The sequence below is a fragment of the Stegostoma tigrinum genome, chromosome 27 (genome assembly GCF_030684315.1).
Source record: "Stegostoma tigrinum isolate sSteTig4 chromosome 27, sSteTig4.hap1, whole genome shotgun sequence".
Classification (NCBI taxonomy): domain Eukaryota; kingdom Metazoa; phylum Chordata; class Chondrichthyes; order Orectolobiformes; family Stegostomatidae; genus Stegostoma; species Stegostoma tigrinum.
Genome location: NC_081380.1, coordinates 2258375 through 2284510, shown reverse-complemented (window position 1 = coordinate 2284510; position 26136 = coordinate 2258375). Strand labels below are relative to the sequence as shown.

General features: G+C 39.9%; 1 protein-coding gene across 7 annotated transcripts in view; it reads right to left on the bottom strand.

The window, feature by feature from the left end:
- The window catches only part of LOC125464755 (protein CASP-like), a 534922-nt gene that overhangs the window by 121057 nt on the left and 387729 nt on the right, over nucleotides 1-26136 (bottom strand). For 4 of the 7 annotated variants that reach the window (XM_048557531.2, XM_048557534.2, XM_048557533.2 and 1 more), the window contains 3 exons: nucleotides 18154-18250; nucleotides 16819-17490; nucleotides 8652-8717 (listed from right to left, as the gene is read on the bottom strand). In XM_048557531.2, coding sequence (XP_048413488.1) covers nucleotides 8652-8717; nucleotides 16819-17490; nucleotides 18154-18250 — 835 coding nt within the window. The remainder of the gene's footprint in view (nucleotides 1-8651; nucleotides 8718-16818; nucleotides 17491-18153; nucleotides 18251-26136) is intronic. The other 3 variants (XM_048557532.2, XM_048557536.2, XM_048557535.2) reach the window with 2 other exon arrangements.

The following is a 26136-nucleotide window of genomic DNA, read 5'->3' as shown; positions in this document are numbered from 1 at the left end:
GTAAAAAATATTACTTAAGTTACTCAAAGTAACAAAAACAATATTATGGTAACATTTAATCAATTTATTCATGTCGCTAACCCTGTTTTGCAGATTTTGGACACTTAATTATTCTAACAGTTAACAAGTTTTCCTATTAATTTAGTGCCGTTGTTCTACTCATAATATTCATTCTGCTCTCCACCTTCACAAAGTAATGGGAGCAATGTTCAATTCATTCTTCACTGTAAATTATAATTCCACATATCATTCAGCCATCAGCACCTCTGTAATGTGATAAAGGCTGCAGTCCTCTCGCAATTCTCTCCAATTCACATCTGAACAAGTCACTCACCCAGACCATGATGGAATCATGGCCAGAGCTCTTTAGGAGGGCACATACTCAGCTGGTGAAATTATTTTCTGGCTTACACAGCCCACACTATCTTTGAACACTAGTTGCCACTGAAGTGAACACAGTAGTTCCACACATAATACAACCCATCCTATAAAATAAGTCAGGTAGAGAGGCAATGAAAAGAAAATGCTCGGTCTCCAAAGGAGTGCAGATCCAACAGTCTCTTCTTCCAGAGTACTCTGTTTATTTTTACAAATTTCAGCGATAGGCAATGTAATTGGAGCATTAGGTACACAAGACACACAGAATACAGGAGACCTTAAAGCTTTTCTAATTCTACGGCTTTGACCATACAAATACAGCTTCAGATCAAACCAGGACTTGAAAACCTATTTGAAATTAGTAATTGTACGATTTTCATCACTAATATTTTTAATTCACGAAGTGCCCAAACATCTGTGGACCTGTTTACTATGCAAATACTGCAGTGTTTCATATGTATCCCAAAACAATAACAATCAACAATCTTGATGTTCAACTTATAGCTTACTGCAGGTTTTTTTAAAAAATGACTGCATACATAGGGATTTGAATTGTGCACTGATGCACCTTAGTAGGTAATTACCACAAACAGGTGCAAAACCTCATGCACAGCTGCAATCAGAATAATACTTTGTTTATTTAAACAAGTAGGGAATACTGGTGAAGCACCACTCAGTTACACAACTCTAGATCAATTTTTGACTTTTCAGAACTTCCAGCCATTCACCTGATTACTTTTCTTAAATAACATGCTGGGTTGGAAGTTGTGTTGTTATTCCCTTTCATGCCACTAATCAGACAAGCGAGAGCTTGTCTGATTAGTGGCATGAAAGGGAATAACAAGGGAATTCTTGAAAAGTTCCAGCGCTTTCAAATGGTCATTAATGTAAGTCTTTATTCCTGAAAGCACAATTTCTTGATTTCCAGGAGATGACATTCACAACTGAGGCGGCCAGCACCGCAAGCAATAGTAACGAATCAGACAGATTAGTTGGGCTGACAAGTGGCAAATGACATTTGCGCCACACAAATGCCAGGCTATGACCATGACCGATAAGAGACAATCTAACTACCACGCCTTGACATTCAATGGTGTTACCATCACTGAATCCCCCACGGGGATCCTGTCGGTTATCATTGACCAGAAACTCAACTGAACTCACCACATTAACACAGTGACTACAACAGCAGGTCAGAGGCTAGGAATACTGCAGCGAGTAACTCATCTCCTGACTCCTGCAAGGCTGTTCACCATCTACAAGGCACAAGTCAGGAGTGTGTTAGAGTACTCCCCACTTGCCTGGATGAGTGCAGCTCCAACAACACTCAAGAAGCTTGACACCATCCAGGGGAAAGCAGCCTGCTTGATTGGCACTACATCCATAAGCATTCATTCCCTCCAACACCCACAGTCAGTAGCAGCAGTGCGTACTATGTAGAAGATGCACTGCAAAAATTCGCCCAAGATCCTCAGACAGCACCTTCCAAACCCACGACCACTTCCTTCTAGAAGGGCAAGGACAGCAGATATATGGGAACACCACCAACTCTGAGTTCCTGTCCAAGTCACACACCATCCTGACTTGGAAATATATCGCCATTCCTTCACTGTCACTGGGTCAAAATCCTGGAATTCCCTCCTTAAAGCATTGTGGGTCAACCCACAGCAGGAGTAATGCAGCGGTTCAAGGCGGCAGCTCACCACCACCATCTCAAGGGCAACTAGGGATGGACAAGAAATGCTGGCCGGCCAGCAACGCCTTAATCCCACAAAAAGAATAGGGAAAAAAACCCCAAAGTTAACTGCTCTGTTAACCTATTGCTTCAACCAATCACATCTCAGAATGTCAACCATTTAGATTTCAGAGCTGCCTCTGCATTACTACTTCTAATTGTTTCAAATGCAACAAAAAAAGTCTCTGGCATTTAGAAATTCTGTCTCACCTCATTCTTAAAAGTTAACTTAATCATAGAAATAACACATAATACTTACACAGTTTGCTCACAAAAATTTGCTAATTGCTCAGCTATGCTCCTTCCCAGTTCAAAATGAATAACTTCATTCCTGGCTACATCTCTGCTGGTGGACAGCACTAAGTTTTTGCTGTTCCTAGCTCAGTCTGTTCTCTAGCATCTAGAACCATCTGTTAATGCACTACAAACCAAAAACACCGCATGCATGCGGTGTTCTCTTGCTTGTTCCATCTATCCCACAGACCTCTACAATATCATCACTGTTTGGGTCACCCCGTCAGTCAAGTACAACCCTGAGCCTGCCTTTATTTCACTTGCCAGCAAGAAGCCCGAACTCAACGCAAAAAAGAAAGCACCATGGATCCAAGGGTTTAATGAGACTCGTGATCTTACCCCAAAGAAACAAAGAAAAAGCTGCAAACAAGTCGATTGGCTGTGCTATTCAACACAGCAGTACTGCAGATGCTTGGTGGATTTGTGAACATCATTACATCGGCTAAAGAATTATGCAGCATTCATTTTGTTTCATACACATTATGTATTAGGCATTGAGCAGATAGTTATTCACTGAAAACAACTAAAACTAAATGTATTACAGCTATTCAATAACTGACAACACTGATGTACTTCCATGACCTCAATGTCAAGAGGACACTTCACAAACACAGTTTTGATATTAATAAACATGACAGATTTCGCATGGCTGAAAATGCCTCTGAAATATGCCTTGGGTGTGCCAGGGAATTAGCTGAACATTTATTTCCAATGCTCAAAGTTTTGTGTGCCACTCACTTGAACAGGCACCTGCATCCTTCCTTACGTTCTTTGCCAAGAGACATTCTGCTGTGAGCCCAATGGAAGAACGACTGCAGTTCCCTCAAGCCCATATACCTGATCAGTAATATTCAATTGTCAGAAACTGATGCACCACAAACAGCCAGTGAAGGCAGACAAAACCCACCAGAACTGAGGGAGCCTGCTGGACAATGACAAGTGGCCCTGGGGTCCTAGCAGGGCTGCCCAATCTATACCTACTCGAAATGAATTCCACCCAAAGTCACAAACCTGAATTCTGGCAATAAATCTTTTAGCACCTCCTTGCAAATCCCAACAAATACACAAAACAGAACTCATTTTGGGACTTGAATTTTTTTTTCATTGATTAAACTTTGTTCCTCTGAAAAGTTTGTTGACTGCCTTTAAATCTCTGCACCACATATAACTTTCAGATCTCCAGGAGTGTTTACTAGTGCAGTAGGACACTTGGGGTTGTTTAGCCCTGTTGGCTGTACAGCTGGTTTGTGATACTGGGTGACAGGAACAGTGTGGATTAAATTCCTGCCACGGCTGAGGTTACCTCTCCCCTCACCTGATGCATGGTGACCCTCAGGTTAAGCCACCAGCTGTTTCTCTTCTATGACGACTTTACTTTTTACTGGGACACTATAACAAAGTGTACACCAGTAGGATAATAAAATGTGAGGCTGGATGAACACAGCAGGCCCAGCAGCATCTCAGGAGCACAAAAGCTGACGTTTCGGGCCTAGACCCTTCATCAGAGAGGGGGATGGGGTGAGGGTTCTGGAATAAATAGGGAGACAGGGAGAGGCGGACCGAAGATGGAGAGAAAAGAAGATAGGTGAAGAAGAGAGTATAGGTGGGGAGGGGATAGGTCAGTCCAGGGAAGACGGACAGGTCAAGCAGGTGCGATGAGGTTAGTAGGTAGGAGATGGAGGTGCGGCTTGGGGTGGGAGGAAGGGATGGGTGAGAGGAAGAACAGGTTAGGGGGGCAGAGACAGGTTGGACCAGTTTTGGGATGCAGTGGGTGGAGGGGAAGAGCTGGGCTGGTTGTGTGGTGCAGTGGGGGGAGGGGACGAACTGGGCTGGTTTTGGGATGCCAAGATAATAAAATGGGAGGCTGGATGAACACAGCAGGCCAAGCAGCATCTCAGGAACACAAAAGCTGACGTTTCGGGCCTAGACCCTTCATCAGAGAGGGCAATGGGGGGAGGGAACTGGAATAAATAGGGAGAGAGGGGGAGGCGGACCGAAGATGGAGAGTAAAGAAGATAGGTGGAGACAGTGTAGGTGGGGAGGTAGGGAGCGGATAGGTCAGTCCAGGGAAGACGCACAGGTCAAGGAGGTGGGATGAGGTTAGTAGGTAGCTGGGGGTGCGGCTTGGGGTGGGAGGAAGGGATGGGTGAGAGGAAGAACCGGTTAGGGAGGCAGAGACAGGTTGGACTGGTTTTGGGATGCAGTGGGTGGGGGGGAAGAGCTGGGCTGGTTGTGTGGTGCAGTGGGGGGAGGGGATGAACTGGGCTGGTTTAGGGATGCAGTAGGGGAAGGGGAGATTTTGAAACTGGTGAAGTCCACATTGATACCGTATGGCTGCAGGGTTCCCAGGCGGAATATGAGTTGCTGTTCCTGCAACCTTCGGGTGGCATCATTGTGGGAGTGCAGGAGGCCCATGATGGACATGTCATCAAGAGAATGGGAGGGGGAGTGGAAATGGTTTGCGACTGGGAGGTGCAGTTGTTTGTTGCGAACTGAGCGGAGGTGTTCTGCAAAGCGGTCTCCAAGCCTCCGCTTGGTTTCCCCAATGTAGAGGAAGCCGCACCAGGTACAGTGGATGCAGTCTACCACATTGGCAGATGTGCAGATGAACCTCTGCTTAATGTGGAATGTCATCTTGGGGCCTGGGATGGGGGTGAGGGAGGAGGTGTGGGGGCAAGTGTAGCATTTCCTGCGGTTGCAGGGAAAGGTGCCGGTTGTGGTGGGGTTGGAGGGCAGTGTGGAGCGAACAAGGGAGTCACGGAGAGAGTGGTCTCTCTGGAAAGCAGACAGGGCAGGGGATGGAAAAGACATCCCAGGCCCCAAGATGACATTCCACATTAAGCACACTGCCAACATCTTAGCTTTATTTGTTTTCAGTTTAGACTGCCATCTTGTACAGTGACAGGGTTTTCTTTTAAAAAGACATCAGTTGTTAAAATACATTGTATAGGATTACTTAGTTATTTAGATGGATGACAAAAAGACTTCCTTAAACAAACTGAAATCAGCTCAAATAAAATCAAAATTACCAGCAATTCTATGCAGGAGGAAGTTTGTTGCCTAACTTATTCAACTTAATCTACAATTTTAAGGGCGCACTACTTCACAAGTCGCCTTACAGTGTTAACTTACGCTGTGGTTTATGCAAACTGCAAGTGTTGCTCTCAACTGCACATCATCTATGCTAAGCCCACAGTACCAACATTACTAAAATGTCTGTATCACCAATATGGTCTCATGCATTCCAATATCTGAGATGTCATCCAGTTATAGGTCACCACACGCATCCTCAATCCTAAGAAATAATCCTGGTTCTCATTCTATGTTCCATTCAGTCCAAATTTTTATTTACATGACACCCATTCAGTGCAACACCAACCTCTGTATTGACATCTCCCTTCCAGCCATCAAAAGCATCCCAAACAGCACTTAGGATTTTACAAATCTGTGAATATTACTTGAGATAATCAGATGGTGCTAGTCTTGCTCAAAGTAGTGATCTCCAGGTACAGCCTGCAATGTACACGTTAAATGAACAGTGTGGATGTTCCACCACAAGACATTCAGTGATTCCAAGAATGCTTCCTCTTGTGGGAGAATTGAGAGCTATGGGTCACAGTTTAAAAATAAGGGATCACCCATTTAAGATTGAGATGAGGAAACATATTTTCTCACTGGCAGGTGAGCATCTTTGGAACTGTCTTCCCCAAAATGCAGTGGATACAAAATTTTAAAATATTTTTAAGAGGCAGTTAGAATCTTGATTTACCAAGGGAATGAAAGATTATCAGGGATTTGCAGGAATGTAGAGCTGAGGTTAAAATCAGATCAGCCATGATCTTATGGAATTGCGGAGTAAGCTAAAAGTAAGCCAAGTGGCCTACCCTTGTTCTTTGCTTTTTATGTTTAGCTCATTTACTGTTAAAATTTCATCATTTCACAAAACGACAATATATTTCGTAGCTGTGGAAGAATTTCCTTTAAGCTGTAAAAGACTGTTGTGGCAAAAAGAATCACCACTTCATGCTAATCTGAAGTTGTCAAGAGACCAGAAGAAAATAGGAAAGCCAATGGTATAGAAAGCCTGTAGTTTAGAACTCATGCTCATCAACTACCCAGAAGGAGGTATATTTTGTATGGTAATTCTCTGGTCATCCTCTTTGCTAGTTTGTTACTCTCATCCAAAAACACTGATTCTCCTATCAGCTTTCCATGTATGATTCCAAATAAGAACTGCTGAAGCTCGCCTATTAGGAACAACTGGAAATATTAGGTCACCAATTTTTAATCGCTGGAAAAGCTCATAATGCTGACATTTCAGGGCTTTAATCACAACTTTATGATGATGATAATGGGTTTAATTAGCATGTTATAGAATTTGATATGATTTATGTAGCTGCCTATTGTGATGGCTGCAAGACTCGAGGGGGTAGAAAGACTAAGGAATCAAAAATTATGTATAAGACCATAAGATATAGGAACAGAATTAAGCTATTCAGCCCATCAAGTCTGCTCCACCATTTGACCATGGTGTTTCTCAACCCCATTCTTCTGCTTTGATCCCCCTACTAATCAAGAAGCTATCTATCACTGTATTGAAACACCCAGTAATTTGGTCTCCACAGCCTGCTGTGGCAATGAGTTCCACAAATCTACCAGCCTCTGCCTGAAGAATGGGCGAAGTGACATCACACCATTTTGTGCTGTACCAGAGGCAGATTTCTACCTCATGCATACTTATAATCCTATTATTCAACTTGTCTAAAAGAAAATGAAGTACTGTTGAAAATTACAAATATTTTTACTGTGCCAAGAAAGAGCCTCTTATCACCTTGGTGAATTTTACCTGTTCAGTCTGACAGCTAACAGAACTATGTCATCCTGAATACAGCACTCTATGCACATGGTGATCCATTCTAATTTCCACTTCAGACTTTTTTTTACTGAACTGAGAAGTCACAATAAATCCAACAAAAATAACAGTGCAGGCACCAGGAAAACTTCAAAGAAAGTACACTTTCCTGAAATGTAAGCTAAACTTCAGACAAATTAAAAATAACTCTGAATTATGTAGCACTTTATACATATTGAAACATCATAAAGTGCTTCATAGGCAGTATAATACTTTTGAGGTGTACTTTTATTCAAAAACATGGCAACCAATATGTTGTGGAAGAACACTGCTGACTTCCCTGCTTCTGTATTTGGAAACTGTGTTGCTACAGTCAAACATTTTGATATTAACAGAATAAAACAAGAATTTGTGAACCTTTTCAAAAAGGATGTAGGCATTTTACTTCCACTAAACACAAGTACAGTGACTTGGTTAGAAAGAGAGTACTGCGGGGGTTTTAAAGAATCTAGGCATCTAGGTTATAATTTTTCCAAAAATAACACATGGCCTTCATTATATTAAAATCTCCTCTTTAATCCGTCTTTTCAATCAGGGTGATCAAGGGGCTGAGCAAAGTGTGCAAAATGTTCATCATTACCAAAGCTATATGGTTAATACTTCACTTGATCGCCCAAACTGTCAAGAGTATTCAGAAACTATTGGAATCACAAAAATCTGTAAACACTTTAACTAGTCAACAACATTTTAGACTACCTGTTGATCAGCCAACAAAGAACATTTCAGTCTTGTGAACATCCCTGGTAAGAGACCCATAGAAAGAATTCAAACCATTTGCTTCGTGAGGTCACAACGGTAACTTACATGAACCGTCACTTAAAGCTGCAATGCCCTTTCAATCTAATTTGTTTAAATATGCCCACCTCTCTGGTCAATTTCAATATGCTGAAGGTTGAGGTAAAAACTGCAATTTCCACTGTGCTCAGTTTTAACTAATTATCAAGAAGGCACAAAGGCTCCCTTGTCTCCTCAGTAACCTCCAGCAGCCATGCTCTGAGTCACTTAACCAGCTACTTCAGTTATAATCCCAAAATTATTCTTTTCTTTAAATTTATAAATAGTTACAAATGATGTCTAAATGAAGTGATTAAAATAAATAGTAGTTAGGTGTTTTGAAATGCAGTTCAAGGATATTAGCTCAAAAATACATTTAAAATACAAGCATCAAATAGTTGCTCATTGCAGCTTTAAGGAGTGAATGCCTTGATTTTTATACTTACACTGTTTTCCAGCAGATTCCAGGCCAGTATTAGACCACATCACTTGTGTTTTGTCGTTAATATATTTACATGAATCCTACTGGTTGTAATCAACAGAACATCCCAGACCTACCTTCTGAACCATATCTTCGTTTCTTTACTTCCTGCAACACTCTTTGTATGTTCTGGCCTGGAACCTCTGTTAAAAAACAAGTTTCGATAAGAATAAAAAACAAGGGGGAGTTTTTTTTTGCCGCTTTACAGTGACCTAGCATGCTATATACTGGAGCAAACACAATATATACTATCACTGATTGTTTCAAAAAATTGTGTTTTTGTGGAAGGAGGAAGGTGGAAAACAGCAGTTGAGTTTCATGACAGATATCATGGCGATTCTTGGTGGCACAAAAATCATTTTAAAATTTAATGAGCATCAATAACCATGATGTCGAATGTCAGTAGCCTCTTTACACTGCATTCACATGACCTATTTCCAAGCTATATAAAAAGATTGTTCAATGGCAGCCAGTAAATATTGATACTCAAAATGATTTGGATGTATTTGTCAAAGAATCATGGAAAGATAACATGCAGGTTTTGTAAGCCATTAGAAAGGCAAATAGTACCTTTAACTTTGTTACAAATGGGATGGAGTACAAAAATAAAGAAGTCTTACTGAAATTACATAAGGCTTTGAATACTGTTCACAGTTTTGTTCTCTCAACACAAGGAAAGATAGATTTGTCTTACTGCAACAAAAGTTCACTATTTATTCTTGGAATGAGTAGCCAGAGCTATGAGAACAAGGAGGGTTACTGGACCCAAAATGTTAACTCTGCTTTCTGTCCACAGGTGCTGCCACACCTGTTGAGTTTTTACAGCAACTCCTGTTTTTTTTCTATATTATCTGGATTTTAGAAGAAAAACAATTTCTCTAAAGCAATTTTTTTAAGAAGGCCGGACAGAATAGACAGTGAGATTCTGTTTCCCAGTTGCTGAAGAGATTAAAGCTAGGGTAAAAGGCCTCAGCAAAAGAGTCTTCTTCACTCAGAAGATTCTACCAAATTCTCTAACTGGGGCTGCAGATGCTCAGTTGATGAATACAATCAAGATTTTTGGACTCTAAGGGAATCAAGGGATATGAGGATAGAGGCTGGAGAGTGGACTTAGCGAAACTTAATGTTATGACCTTTCTGAATGGTGGAGGAAATTTGAGGGATTTTAATGGTATATTCCTTTTCCTATTGTCAATTAGCTCAATGATTTACTATGGTAATTTAAGGATATATTATGGTACAAGCTTAAACTTGCTCACACTCTCTTCATTGATTTGGAATGAGCAATCAATGCAGGCAACGATGCTCACATTTCATAAAAGAATATAGAAAAAAAAGTGATCTCTCTACAATCAAGTTTCTCCTTGGTCCTTGTACAGCATCAACACTGCCTCACTTTGCAAGAACTAGTTGTTGCAACTGAAAGTAACATTTATGCATTAGTAAAATTTAATTTTTAGCTAAGAAGCTTTATCATACGTCTTTGGATGGTTCCCTATGTCACTTGTGGTCTCCACAGCACAAGATGCAATTACATAGAATATACAGCACAGGAATAGGCTACTTGCTCGCAACCAGTCCATGCTGATATTTTTGCTTGAGTCATTTTGCTTACCTAAATGTACCGTTGTAACTATCTATTCTCTTCTCACTAATATGTTTGTCTAGTTTCCCTTAGATACATCTTCACTATCCATTTCAATCATACCCTGTGCCAGATAATTGCAAGTTCTTGCCATTCTCTGGGTGAAAAAATTCTTCTGAATCATCGACTGAATTTCTTGGTGACTACCGAATATTGACGGCTTTTGATTTTGTTTTTCCACTTCCTTCCCCCCATCCCCCCACCCTCACCCCCTGCCAAGAGGAAACATTGTCTCCAAATGCACTCAATGAAAACTTTTCAAAAATTTTGAAGACCTGTATTAGGTCATACCTCAGCCTTTTATTCCAAGAAAAGTTGACACCCATCCTATCAACTCTTTTCTGATAAGTAAACCCTCACATTTCTAGGATTTTCCTGGTTAATCTTCACCATGCCTTCTCAAATGCATTTATACCCTGTTTTAAAATATTGTGAGCAGATCTGTAAACAGTACTCAAGTGTGCACCAAGGCTCAATACAGGCTTAGTATTGATTCATGTCCTCCTGTATTTGCAACCCACTGGAAAATATGGAAAACAAAATACTTCAATTTTTGACAGGAGTTCACAAGAAAATACAAAACCTCATCGAGCACAAATATACTCAGGAGTGAACTGATAAAAATGGTATCCTCAAAGCAGGAAGGACAAGGATTTTGTTTTTGAAGAAGTACATTAAGTAGCAAAGTTACAACAATTGCATTTAAAATTAATTGAATTTTCATAAATGAGAAAAACAAACATGTTTGAAGATAAATCTGATTGGTGAAATTTCTCAGAAGCTCCTGGCTTTAACACTCAGATTCTCTTACTGAAACAATGCTTTTTGCAGGTCATGCAGCTTACTTTAATACTACATGAGAAAAATCAAGACTTCAAGTACACTCACAGTTCATATTCTAAAAATGGAGTATGGTATTTTCACTTTTGATGTGTTCTACTAGCAAAGCTCCTGTTGCTATAATCAATACTTATACCTGTACTGACTTTCAAAAAGAAAAGCTCTAAACGCAGAAAAGTACAACAAATCCACGTGAAGTCTCACAGCAGCTTCCTGTAAGGCAATGCTTTACCAATGTGCTTGACAATTAAATATCATGTTTCTCTACACAGCAGCCTTTAGACTGTCAAGTGCACACAGCTGTGTGTTTGTGTATTATACTAGGACGGAATATACCAGAAGCCTTAAAAATTTAAACAGTTGCTCATCTTTGTTCCAGGTGGGAGAACATAGAAACAGCAATGCCTATAAATGATAAGATGACTTAGTCGTGGAAATTGTTACAGTACTTGGAGACTGGACTTATTCAATCATTAAATAACCACAAAAAACAACCTTGGTCAATCTTTGCTTCGGCTTGTCTGCTGTTCAGAATTTGCTCTCATGTTGTCAATCTTTTTGAAAGCTAAATACACAGAATCACAGAAGTTTGATGGTACAAGAGGCCATTCAGCTCACATTTGCAACAGCTCTTCAAATAGGTATCATTACCAAGTCCCAAGCTCCTGCTTTTCTCAACCCACAGCTGTGCACATTATCTATCCAAATAACCATCAAAGGGCCTCTTGAATGTCTCAACTGAACCTGCCTCAACCACACTTCTCGGCAGTCCATGCCATAACCTAATTACTCATGTGAAAATTTTCTTTTTACATTTACATCTTGCAAATCACTTTAAATCTATGCTGCTTCATTTTTGTTCCTTTACAAGTGAGAACAGTTTCTCTCTATCCATTCTACCCAGCCTGGTCATGAGTTGAAAACTTTTGTCAGATCTCCTTCTTATCTCCAAAGTGAAGAATTTGGGACTGTTCTGTCCATCCTCATAACTGAAGTTCCTCATCCCTAGCATCATTCTTGTACTCGCTCTCTTGAGCTGAAAGACGACTCCAGCTGAGGTCTCACAACTGCCTTCAGTTTACTTTCCTTTAAAGAGAGTCTTATAAGTGATCTTATCTTCCTGAAACATTACAATCTCTGGTCTTTTCATTTTCTTGTACTCCAGCAATCCTGCGCCCTTTTTACTTCCATTCTATGTTTCAGAACTCGCAGTGCTTTCCTTTTATGCACGTTTTACTTTTCATTTCATCTATGGTTAGACAGTGACTGCTAGAGATTGGAGCATCCTTTTGAAATGCACAGAAGAGCAACTGGAGAAAACCTGGAAATAGCCTGAAGGGGTATGGAAGTTGGGTTGTGATGCCAGTGAAGCTTCCAGACAAGGTGCAATTATAAAGTGTAACTCTAACTTGCCAAAGAATAGGCCTGCACTGTGCAGACTGAGATTAAAAGCAGAAGAGCTGAAGCAAATAGACTTCTACATATTTAAAATGTGTATTCATTCTTCATGGGGAAAAAATAGTCATGGGTAGACTGGCTTTGAGAAAAGAGTAATTCATTGAAAGAAATCCCCATTTCCTAATTATTTTTGATCAATGCATGTCAAGACAAGGAGCATAGTACTGGCGAAAATCAAAATACCAGTCAGAATATACTAGTCAGCAAGTTGTGTTCTTCGCTTTATTTTAATTTTAAAGTACCAATTTATGAAGAAAGATAGCTTGAAAGTAAAACTGCCTGTAAAATCTATACACTAAGAACTATATGTTTAATATACTCAAGTATAAGGCTAATTTGCAACTCAACGTCTTTTATAATTCACACCTGGGATGTGGGCATTGATGGCAGGCCAGCATCTATTGCCCATCCTACTTTCCTTGAGGAGATATATTGTGCTGCCTTCTTGAACCTGTGCAGTCCACATGCCATAAGTTGACTGATGTTCAGAAGCAATAGGTTGGTAACAGAATCTAGTATTTTAGGTCTCCTACCTTATGAAACAACATATATAAAAACTCCAAAAGCTGTGCAATGATTTGGAAGATGGCGATCAATGATTTCCAGGAAACTGGATGGACCCTTAAAGGAAGCAAACTTGCAGACCGTGTGATTGATCGGATTGTTTTATAAAGAGCCAACATGGATCTTGTATGTTGAATTGTGTCCTTCTGTACAGCAATGACTCCAACTGGCCAAGTTTTGATATTGATTTCTCCAGGATATCACACCATTTCATCTGGGGTGGAGAATATATCTTATAATGCACAAATTATCATAATTACATGGAGAGTCATACAGCATGGAACCAAACCCTTCAGTTCAGCTTGTTCACGCTGACCAGATTTCCTAAATTGAACTAGTCCCTTTTTCCTGCATTTCACCCATATCCCTCTAAACCTTTCCTAGGACACAATGGACCAGAAGACCTTTACCAATCCACCATTGTTCATTAAGCAGGCAATGAATCAGCAAGTTCTGTTTAGACAAATGTTGCACTGTGATCTATCTAGGCACTGTTTCTGACTAAGTATGATTTTGTCTTTAAAGGAGTATACTGCAGATTCACCAAAATTATAGTAAAACTTAAATGATTAAATTATGAGAACAGGCTTCAGAGACTAGATTTGCAGTCCATTGAATATCAAACATTAAGAGTTAATCTAATCCGAAGACACTGATCATGAGGTGCCAAACCTCCTTGATACAGGAGTCATGCTACAGGATTGAGAAACTGCAAATGTTACATAAAACCAAAATACTGCAGCTGCTGGAAATCCAAAGTAAAATTAATCAAATTCAAATAAATACTTGAACTTGGTTTCGCTTTCCACAGATGCTCTGGACCTGTTGAATTTCTGTTTTTATTATTTAAAAAAGGATGAAAAGGCAAGACCAGCAATTTATGTTGTGAGAAAACTGTAAGAAATGATAATCTGGAAGAAAGTTACCAATCACTTGAGCAAGTAAAGCCTGTATGGATTTGCTTTGAGCAAATTTTAAACTGACTTCGTTCAGCTCTTCGATGAGAGGTTAAAGATGGTGGATGAGGATAATGCAATTAAGGTGAGGTACAGGACATCCAAGAGATGCTTGATGAAGTGTCACTTAACAGGACTGTCAGCTAAGTTGATGTCTGTGTGAAAAGAGGGGCAGAGGTTGCACGGATTACACTACCAAGTTGACTAGAAATTAGTTCTTAAACACTTTAGCAAGGCTTCCAGTGAATTTCCCCAAGGATCAGTACAAGAGTCATAGTTTTCCTTGAATTAGATTAAAGACCCAAACTTTGGTGTACAGAGGATATGCAAGTACTGTGAACTGTGAACAAGACAGCAATAGGTATTGATGAAGAGGGCATAGACAAGCTAATGGTATGGGTGAATAAATGGCAGGTAACATCTAATACAGAGAGATGTGAAATGATTCATTTTGGTAGGAACAACAAGGGAAGGCAATATAAATTGGACAATAAAATTCGAGATGGACTGCAGGAGGAGAATCACATATCACCACAAATTTGAACAGTGTCAATAGGCAAAGAGGTGATTAATAAGACACACCTGGGCTTTATAAACAGTGGAATTGACTATAAAAACAACAAAGTAATGACAAACCTTTATAAACACTGACTCAACCTGAAATTAGAATATTGTGTCCAATTCTCTGCACTCCACTTTTGAAAGAACATTATGGCATTTCAGAGAGTGTAGGGAAAAACAGAAGCTACTTTAAACTATGCGGGACTTCAGTTACATAGATAGATCAGAGTAATTGTGACTGATCTCCTTAGAAGGTTGAAAAGACATTTGATAGAGGGAAATAATTCATGTAGAGTCTTGACAGAAAGTAGGAAGAAACTATTTCCTATGGCAGAAGGGTCAAGACCTAAAGAACACCAATTTATGCTGATTGGCAAAAGTGCCAAAACAGACAGGAGGAAAAAGCTTTTAAGCAGCAAGTTAGGATGTAGAGTCCGCTGCCTTAGACAGAATCAGAAGCTGGTTTAGTCATTGCTTGGGAATTGGATAATCATCTGAAAAAAATATTGCAGACCTCCAAGGAAAAGGCAAGGAACTAGCTATGTTGCTTTTGTAGACAGCCAGTAATGGTTAAAAGGCACATTTGTTGCTACGATTTTATTTCCTTGCTAGCATCTAGCTCCCTTAGATTTAATCCCTGAATGGTCGACATTCTTCTTTCGGCAATGACAGCAAACCTTGCTAAGTATTTCACAAAGGAGGGGAATGGGGGAAAGAGAAAAATTTTAGATAAGCCTCTACAATTTCACCCACATCCATTCTTCTCACATTTCCAGCAGTGGTTTCTGGATACCAGTAGTGGTAAGAACTTGTGACCAATTCCTGTTCTTAAACCAGGAATAATCATCCTCAAATAAACATCACATCCTGAGGTTTCAGCCACAGGCTTTTACAGTAAAGGGAGCACAGTTGTTTCATTAAAGAAAGAGGTTTCCATGTTATTTTATGAACTTATTGCAAGGTAAAAATATGTTCCTATCACTAGAAAAGATAAAAGGGTGACTGTGGATAGTCTGTAGATTATGCAGCACTGTTAATTTACAGCTGCTAGGGGAAGTTCTCGGTGATATCAATGTACAGATTTTCAAATGCTTTCAATATTGAAACAAAATACCACTGCCCAAAGTCAACACTGTCCTTCCCAAAAACATCAATTCTGGAAACTTCTTAAAATGATTATGCTGATGGGTGGATATGAAAGATGTGCTGCATTCCAACACTCTGCAAATCAGTAGAACAGCTTAAAGACACAGAATTCCTTTTACCAGTCTTAGTAGAATTTTTGTGTGGCACACTCAAAGCTAAATCCAGTTTCTGAATCTTTCAGCTGCTGAGTTTGCAGTAAGCAACCATGTTGTCCATCATGACATGCTTTGATTTTTACTTCTGTAAGACACCACTCAATGTATAGCAGAGAGTAGTTTTTAACAATCATAGGGGTACAGTCATGGTTAGGTAAATGTCTGCAGGCAAAAGACATCTTGTGTGACTTTAGACAAGTTTAGTTCAGTCTTGAGTAACACTTGTTCTAGAGGTAGGATTCACTAGATTGGTCCTTGGGTTGAAAGGATTGATGAGGGGTTGAGTAAATTGGGTCTGCATTCTCTGAGGTTTTAAAGAACAGGGCTAGGTATTCATGCCAAGGGCCACAATTTCAAGTTAAGCAGAGTTGTGGACACTCCATCACAGAATAGATTTAAAAGTGAGAAAGAATAGATTTCTGGTGTCTCAGCAATCAAGGGATATGGGGAGTATGAGGGAAAGTGGTGGGTGAAACAAAAGACCTGTGGTCATCATACAGAATTGTAGAGTAGGCTTTTGACTATCTGCTCCTGCACTGTCTCTTACGGTTTTATGCAATTCAGCGCTGTAATCATAAGCAGGAATTCTGGTGGCTATTTTCCATCTTTTCAGCCAATGACTGGTGAGATTAACTTTCACATTTACCCTGCGATCAGCAGCCCCAGAATACACCAAGGGCTATCACTTTGCATGAATTATAGTAGAAAATTGGGCACTGCTGTTATTCATTGTTCTATCAGGTGAGCAACAATGAGGAGGCATTAAAAAAAGCTTCCCTGTTCCTATCATATTTGGCAAAGCTAGTACCAGAATAGTCTGTTCAAAATCATTAAGTAGTATTTTGTCAGTGAAATATAACTGTAGGAATAATATATCTTTAAGATATTTTGAAGGAAAAAGATTATATTCATCACCCACCTCTTTGCCTGCCCTGGATGCTCCGCAGGGCCAGAATGTTCTGTTCATCGGAGAGGAACTGCTTCATCTTGTGAAAAGGCTCCTTCCCTCGAACAGTCAGTTTATTCCATGGTTTGGGTCTGGCCAGTATTTCACTTACAGAGCCTTGAGACAAGCCCAGTACATAATGTCCAAATATCCGTTGGCCAATATTGTGCTTGATCAGCTGCTCTTTAACTTGCCGCGCAATTTCTGCTGTGTCCAACTCTTCGCCCTCAGATATGCTTCCAGCACTCTCCGAGTGGCTGGGTGAAGGGATCATTCCGTTTAAGTCAGAACTCTGCTGGATGGGACTTGGGGATGATATGGAATTTGTGCTGTAGGGACCTGTTGGAAAAAGCATGGTTGTGCTTCCTGCATCCTGCATTGCCTTGGTGTAGAAGGACTGCATTAGCTGCCGCTGAAGAAGTGAGTTTAGTGCAAATTTCCCTGCAGAGGCCAGGGGGAACGGGGAGCTTGTCAATGATGAGTTGAAAAAATCTTGACCTAAAACCGTCGGTGAGAATTGGTGCGTACCATTAGCACTGGAAGCCTGCTCATTCGCGTTGCGCAGCAACTTAGAGGGAGGGGAAGATGGTGAGGTCGAAGGACGCAGACTCTCAGGTCGGTCTTTCCCATTTCTCCCAGCTGACCCTACAAGAAAGGCCAAACACAATGCATTATGGGGGAGTGAAAAGTAAAACCATGAAAAATAGCAAACTTTAGCCCAAAATTGCAGGTTAAAAAAGGGCTTTCAGCTGGTGCAACTGGTCAGATTTGAGTATGCCAGACTAGCCCCCAGAGACAGATGTCATGCATTTGTTGTTTGTACCTTTCTTGTAAGTGGCAGCCTGGAGAATCCCTGACAAGCATTTAAGCAGCCCATACCAAACATTTATATTGTAAGTGCTACCGTCAGGCAATGTGTTAGTTTAACAGCTATAAAACCCTACCCGGAGAGATAATTGCAGCAATACAAAATGACATTAATTACATTTAATTAAATACTGTAATCACTATTGAATATATACGCAGACATAAACCATTGAGGGGGAGAAAAAAAAAACAGCTTTTATACTCAAATGCATAAAGATAAAAACTCAGTCAAAATCTGATCTTTTTATAAAATATTGTCTCCAAGGTCTGAAAGCTTCTTCCTATTACCCAGTCTGTACATTACATAAACACAATTTAGTACTTCAGAAGGGAGTAATATACATTAATCTTGATGCCATGCACTACTGCAGGCTTTGATGTCAGGACAGTTTCTCACACTCCCCAAGCACAGCAATATGAGCTGCAAACACAAAGACCTACCACTAAGATCACTGTTGGTGATACGCAGAGTTGCATTTTCAGATTGCAATGAGCGGTTCTTCTCCAGTAGAAGTACCTCTAGGGTTTTGGATGTATCCTGATAAAGTAACAGTAATGTAGTCAGATTTACTTAATGTTAAATGTGAGATATTTCAGTACTCATCTTGCTTAATCAAGGATTCATTAAGAATCAAAATTAACAGGAGACACTTAGCCCAAGGCAACCTCTTTCTGAAGAGAAATCCTTTAAAGGTGCACCATCATTATAAAGTGCCTAGTAAACCTTTTGTTATTGACAAAGATACAAGATCAAATGAAGTTCACTGTGTCTAAATGTGTATTAGTTCATTATGAAGGAACTAACGCACATGCTTCTCATTTGGCAGACAAAGAAACATTTTATAAAACAATATTGCATGCCGGTTCAAGCTTTTGGCAAAGGAATAAAGTTTCTGCATTTACCCCACTCTCATGAAAATACTATATTCTAAGAATACATACAATATTTGTGAAACAAAGCAAATCAAGAATATGTTATCTTGAAGTTCAAAAGAAGATCATCTTAAATGATTTCTTTAATTTCCAAATACGCTTTACATTGTCCTGTACTGAACAAGCAAATTACTCTTACATGCCAGAAACATTAATCTTTCTTTGCATCTCCAAAATCCAGCCTTATGTCAGTACCTACTGTCAGAATTTGGCGCTTCTGCTATTTCCTGAATTTTATTCACTGGCAAATTCAGCAAAGAATAAGATTTGAGGTTTGTTTGTGGCTGGCTTTTGTAATCTTACCATCAAAGGACTAACCTACTTTTACAGGCATGATGAAAAAACACTAAAGCCGGTGAAGGTTTAGAGTCAATTTGAGCACCATCACAATTTCATGATTTCAGATTTAGAGAAGAAACAAAAAGGGTTTATATTATTTGAATTAAAAAACTCAATCGCATGACTTAACACTACTGAAGTTAACACAAATCTTACACTAGGCTTGATGACCAACGTGCAAGATTATCATAAAAAGATGCCATTTTAATTAAGAAGTGAACTATCCAATGTAATACTAATGCACTGGTAAAATGCTATGCACTACCCGTTTGTCAGTACTTTCTACTTTTTGATAAATAAATAGATGTTTTCATAACTCATAACTGAAGAACTTTCCACTAATTAAAAAACCTTAAAAATTCCACATCTGGTCCCACAAAAAGAAACTGATCATCTAACAAAATTTGTTCACTTAATTTAAATGGTACTAACAATAGTAGGAGAGGCAATGGTGCAGTGGTATTAAATTGCTGGCCAGTTAATCCAGAAACCCACAACATTCTGGGAAGCCAGAATGGTGGAATTTGAATTCAATTAAATATCTGGAATTAAGAATTTAATGATGACTAAGAATCCATCGCTGATTGTTGGAAAAGTCCATTTGGTTAACTACCGTCCCGTAGGGAAGAAAACTGCCATCCTTAACTGGTCTGGCCTACATGTGGCTTCACAGCAATGCGGTTGACTCTGAACTGCCTTCTAGCAAATAGGGATGGACAATAAATGCTGTCTGGCCAGTGACACTCTCATCCCGTTAATGAATAAAGGAACAATAAATGAGAAATGAAATCCAATGACTTCATGTCCTCCTAAGCCAATTTCCTTAGTATCCTACCTTAACATTTGTGGCTTATAGTTGCAATGTAACAAAGACACTCCTGTCTACTGACCACCAAAATTCTAAGGGCTAATGCTTTCCACAGATGCCTGTTTCCAGACTAGCTTTTATCTTTCCCTGAAACTCTGTTCAAAGCAATGAAAATACAGGTTATGTTCTGTTTAAGGCAACATTTGATGTTATGTTCTAGATGCACAAGAGCAAAATAACAAATTTCATCAGTTCAGGTGCAAAAGATTAATCTGTAAAAGTGCAACTTGTAAAATAAAATCAGATTACTACCAACATTTAAAAGCATAGTATTAGGCTTGTGTGGGATCTGCAGTACCCTCCCGTCTGTCTGACCAGGTACTCACAGCATAAGATAGAGGTCAGTCATATTACATTTAAATACTAGGGTTAAGTATACCATTTGTGTTAGGAATTGTAAAGGCACTGTGTATATGAGTACCAGACATGTAAAGGCATTCTTAAAGTCACAGTCTGTTATACTTTCAAATTATTGTAACTGGCAGAGAATGAGTCATTTTTAATCAATGCACTGCATATAAACATGTTCTGCAACTCTGTGCCAACTCATTACATTTCTGTGAAGATGAGTTGGTTCCTGTACGGCTTTCAAAAACACAAATATTTGCTAAATCAATTTTCTGTAAATTCCCCAAGCTTTCCCACAATGTAGAATTACAGTATTATATGTGATTGCAAATTATTCCAACTGACGGCTTCTCAGTAATAATTAAGCAGTCTCTTGTCTTATTTTAAATATCAGTGCAAACATACTCCAGAGTGTTCGAAAGTTGTAGGCAAACTAGAACTCAGTTGTAAGTTGCGTCAACAATCATTAACGTGTACCACAGAACTGTTACAGCTGTTACATAAGGACGCCATTCAGACCCTCATGGTCACATTAGCTATCCACAACTGAGCCAATCCCACGCACCTGTCTTTTTCCCACAGCCCCGAGAACAGGTTCTTTAGCTGCTATCAAGCTGCCTATGATAAGCCATAACACAGTCCTAGGTAGCACACTCAACATTCTAAACAATCACTGTTTACAAAAAAAATCCTCCTGCTGCTGTTTATTCTTTTATCAATACCATGAATCAATGTCATCTGGCTCTCAATCCTCTCAACAATGGGAATCATTTCTTTCTGTCAGCCACATGGATGATATTTGATTTTGAACTGTGCTATCAAATCTTCTTTCAATCTTCTCTTCTCTAAGGAGCAGAACTCTATTCTTTTCTAATCTATTCTTGTAACAGAAGAAACTCACCAATGGAACCACTCGCCTACACCCTTCATATCCTCATATCCCTTCTTTAAGCATGATGGCCAGAAATGGAAACAGTACCCTAGTAAAGCCAAAAGAGTTTTATAAAGAGATAACAAGGTGTAGAGCTGGATGAACACAGCAGGCCAAGCAGCATCAGCGGAGCAGGAAGGCTGACGTTTCAGGCCTAGACACTTCTTCAGAAATGAAGTTTTATAAAGGTTCATCATGATGGACTTCCTTTTGTATTTTATGCTTTCATTTATAAAGGCGAGGATCTCATGTGCTTTCTTAATGCCTTTTATAGTCTGACGTGCAACCGTCAATGATTTCTACTCACATATGGCCTAAGTCTTTGTCAGAAACCACTTTTAGAATTGCAACATATTCTTCTCACCATAACTTGACACTTCTCTGCATTAAATTTAATTTGCCGTTATCCTCCCCATTCCACTAGTTAATGTTCTCTTCATGTCTATCACTGCCCTCATCACAGATCATATTTACAAGCTATATATCTTTTCCATTAACTTAATGCAAAGAACATTTTGGGTGTGTTGCAAAGTTAGGTAGAGTACTTGTAGATTGGGAGGCAGGAAGTTAGAATTTGGTGTTTGTAAAATGCTGGGGAGGCAGAGGAGCATTGCATGGTCCCTTGAAAAGATGATGCGTTTATCCTGTGCATAGAGATTTAAAATGGATGTCCGTGAGCAGCAGCTTGGAAGTACACGCAGTGCATCCCAACTGAAACATTTGTGTCAAAAAGCCATACAGTTAGCAGACCAAGCAGCAGTTTTTACCAAGGCAACAAGTTTTGAATTTAGCCAATCAATTTGAACCAGACACATGATACCAAAAACCTACTAAATGTAAATCTGATGGTTTTGACAACATAGGACTAATCCTACTGTAAGAAATATGACATGTCCTCAAGGGTGTAAAAGATAGGGGTAGTTGGGCAACACCCCAGCGCTAACTGCCATCTGCAAGAACTTAACAGCCCTCAGCTTTGAGAGAATCGCTGGCTCTCACAGCATCCACTATATCTTAGAGGAAATACCGTCTAAATGAAGAAAGGTAGCCATGACACAACTAGATAATATTCCTAGATAACAAGGCATGGAGCTGGATGAACACAGCAGGGCCAGGCAGCATCAGAGGAGCAAGAAAGCTGGCGTTTCGGGTCCATCCAGCTCCACACCTTGTTATCTCAGACTCCAGCATCAGCAGTTCATACTATCTCTAGATAATAATATTCCTAACAGAAGAATTGACAGAGAAGGCTTGCTAATAGAAGAATTGATGGAGAAGGCACAGAACATTCCACAAGACACATCACCTGGCTGTAATTTCAAGAGGTTAAATTCTTTTTTCTTATTTTATATAACTGGGACTCTTATTCATTAGAAGAGCATACCATTAGAATCTTGCTTTATTCAGGAATGGTTATTAGATAGGAGGGGTTTATTCGATTTGTTAAAGTTTAGTTAATTTGTTCACTGCTGGAGTTTGATAAGTAAGTTGTTACTTGTTGATTGTAAAGTGAGTGTCAGGGATTTTGTTTAACCACAAGAAGTTGCTGAAAGGCAGGTTACACCACATTTTACACTCCTTTTACAGATTTTCGTTCAGTCTTAGTTCGGGAGTTGTTGAGGGGGGCGGTGTCAACTCCACTTTATAACAGATTGGGGGCTCATGTCCAGGACCTGAACAGGTTTAAACCAAATTAGGGTATGAAATATTCCAGCAGAACTACACAGACTTTAAGACCAGTGTCCTGGAGATTTTATGATTTTTAATTTCAGTTGCTTCCCCATCAAAGTGGGGAAATGGCTCTTAACATTGCTAAAGGGGTTTGGTGAGGCGAAGATGCTTTCCAAAAAAAGTTCAGAAAAAGTGACACTTTTAGAATAGGGAGACGGACTAAAGTCACATGGGGTCCAGGGTGTGCTAGCTAGATAAACAAAAAACTGGCTAGGCAATAGGAGACAGATTGTAGTAGTGAAAGGGGGTTTCTCAAATTGGAGGCCTGTGACCAGTGGTGTTCCACAGGGATCTGGGCTGGGAGCAGTGTTGTTCGTGATATATGTAAATGATTTGGAGGAAGGTATAGGCGGTCTGATTAGCAAGTGTGCAGATGACATGAAGACTGGTGGAGTAGCAGATAGTGAAGGGGACTGTCAGAGATTATAGCAGAATGTAGATAGACTGGGGAGTTGGGCAGATAAATGGCAGATGGAGTTTGATCCGGTTGTTCAGGTCCATTGTTCCCTGAAGGTGGCAAAGCAGGTCCATAGAGTGGTCAAGAAGGCATACGGCATGCTTTCCTTCAATGGACAGGGTATTGAGTACAAGAGTTGACAGGTCATGTTAAAGTTGTATAGGACTTTGTTTCAATCACATTTGGAATACTGCAAACAGTTCTGGTCACCACATTACTAAAAGGATGTGGATGCTTCGGAGAGGGTGTACAGGAGGTTCACCAGGATGTTGCCTGGTATGGCGGGCGCGAGCTATGAAGAGACGTTGAGTAGATTAGGATTATTTTCATTAGAAAGACGGAGATTGAGGGGGGACTGATTGAGGACTACAAAGTCACGAGGGGTATAGACAAGGTGGATAGCAAGAAGCTTTTTCCCCCAGAGTGGGGGACTCAATTAATAAGGATCATGAGTTCAAAGTGAAGGGAGGAAAATTTATGGGAGATATGCGTGGCAAGTTCTTTACGCAGAGGGTGGTGGGTGTCTGGAATGCGTTGCCAGCGGAGGTGGTAGACGCTGTCATGTTAGTGTCTTTTAAGATGTATCTGAACAGGTACATGGATGGACAGGGATCAAAGGTATACAGACCCGAAGAAAATAGATGACAGGGTTAGACAGAGGATCTTGTTCAGCACAGGCTTGGAGGGTCGAAGGGCCTGTTCCTGCGCTGTAATTTTCTTGCTATAAAATTGGGTTTGACTACGGATAGTAAGAAGGCTGAGATCGTGATGGAGTTAGTCAAGCGTTTAGTTAGAAAAAATTAAATCGCAAATTAAATCTCTCGAGTTAGACAACAAAGAAAGGAAATCAAGATTCTGAAGAAAAAGCTGAAAAGAAAGAAAGGGAAAGGAGTCCTAGCTGAAGAGACAGAAACGGATCTGAAATAGTTTGCATTACAGTTCAAAGCAGAGGAAAGGGACAAGGAAAGAATTGCTCTAGCAGAATAAAAGGAAAAGGAGAGTTTGAACTTCAGAAGTTGGCAATTAAACAGGAAATGTCAACGTGGCAGGATGGAGGTAGAAGGTAGGCTTAGTGAGGATAGTGAAGATGAGCTAATCCATTGTAGCCAAAGGCCTCGGTAAGGATATATACAAATATATGAAAATATTATCAAAATTCAATGAAAAAGATGTAAAAGCCTTTTTCATTTCTTTTGAGAAATTGGCTAAACAGGTGAACTTACCAGAGACTGTGTGGGTAATGTTAATTCACATCATGTTGGTAGGCAGGGCTAGTGTAGTGAGGTGCTTGCAGCGCTGTCAGATGAGGTGTGAGGAGAACGTGAAGAAATAAAACAGGCTATTTTGAGTGCCTATTAATTGCTACCAGAAGCATATAGACAATGGTTCAGAAATGCAAGAAAGGAACCAGGTCAGACTTACATTGAGTTTGAAGGAATTAAACAGAGAAACTTCGACAGATGGACGAGAGCGCTAAGGATAGAAAAGACATATTACTCCGCTGGAAGAGTTTAAAAACTCACTTCCAGAAGTGAGAAGAACTCACAAAGTCACAGTACTGGTGGTTTAAGAAAGGCACTGAGAAAAAGGATGTGGTAAAAGAGGCGGAACCAGTGGTATTATTTAAGGTAGAGAAGGAAATCCCAAGAGAAGTTGAGGAGCTGCAGGAGAGCGCACAGCCTAGTCACGGGCTGGATACTAAGATGGCGCCTAATACTTTCAATGTCTTCATCTGTGTGGGTAAGATTTAGTCAGGTAGAATAGGAATAAGTAAAGAAGTTAAAATATTGAGAGATATAGGAGCTAGTCTGTCTCTAGTAGTAACAGATGAAAATTTTTGCACTCCTTTTGAAATATTGTCCAAGTGCGTGGCAATCTGTGGAATAAATGAAGAGAGGAGTAGTGCTCCCTTCTGTAAGTTAAGGCTAGAAAGTCCAGTCTAGAATGGGGAAGTGATAATGAGGGTGATGGAATAATTGGTTATTTCAGGAATACAGTCTATTCTTAGAAACACAGGTGGGAATGATGCCCATTACAATGGAAAAACCACAAGAAAACCAGGGAACTGAGGAGTTAAAAGAAAAATACCCATGTGATTTTTTTCCAGACTGTGGTGACAAGATCCCACAGCCATAAGTTAAAACAAGAAGGGAAAACAAAAGAGAAAGATGAAGGAGGTGAGGTCCAGTTAGCTGACACTCTGTTTGATGAAAAGGCCTAAGCAGGAAGAAGAATGGGCAGGGGTGTTTAGTTTTGAAAGATTAACGGAGTTAGAACGAAAAGATGAGATGATAAAGGATTTATATTGTAAAGCCTACTTGGAAAAGGAATCAGAGTTTATTCCAGAATGCTATTATGTGAAAGATGAAATCTTAAGGCAGAAGTGGAGACCTTGGCAGGTTAGTGCAGATGAGAAATGGGCGGGAGGTTCACCAGATTGTGTGACCAGTAGAATACAGACGGGAAGTATTGTGGATAACACACAAATTACCTGTAGGAGGTCAGGTAGGAGTGAGGAACACTCAGATTAAGATACAGAAGCATTTTTATTGGCCTAAATTGCATAAAGAAATCCTTCAATTTTGCATAATTGTCGTATGTGTCAGATGGTAGGAGAGCTACAGGCCATGATAATACTAGCACTGTTAATGCCAATCCCTGTATTTGGAGAGCCTTTTACATGGGTAGGTCCCTCCCTAAAACCAAAAGTGGGAACCAGTATTTGTTAACCATAATGGGTATGTCTACCAGGTTTCTGGATATAATTTCATTAAGGAATGCCAAGGCAAAAACGGTTGTGAAGGAGTTGCTTACTTT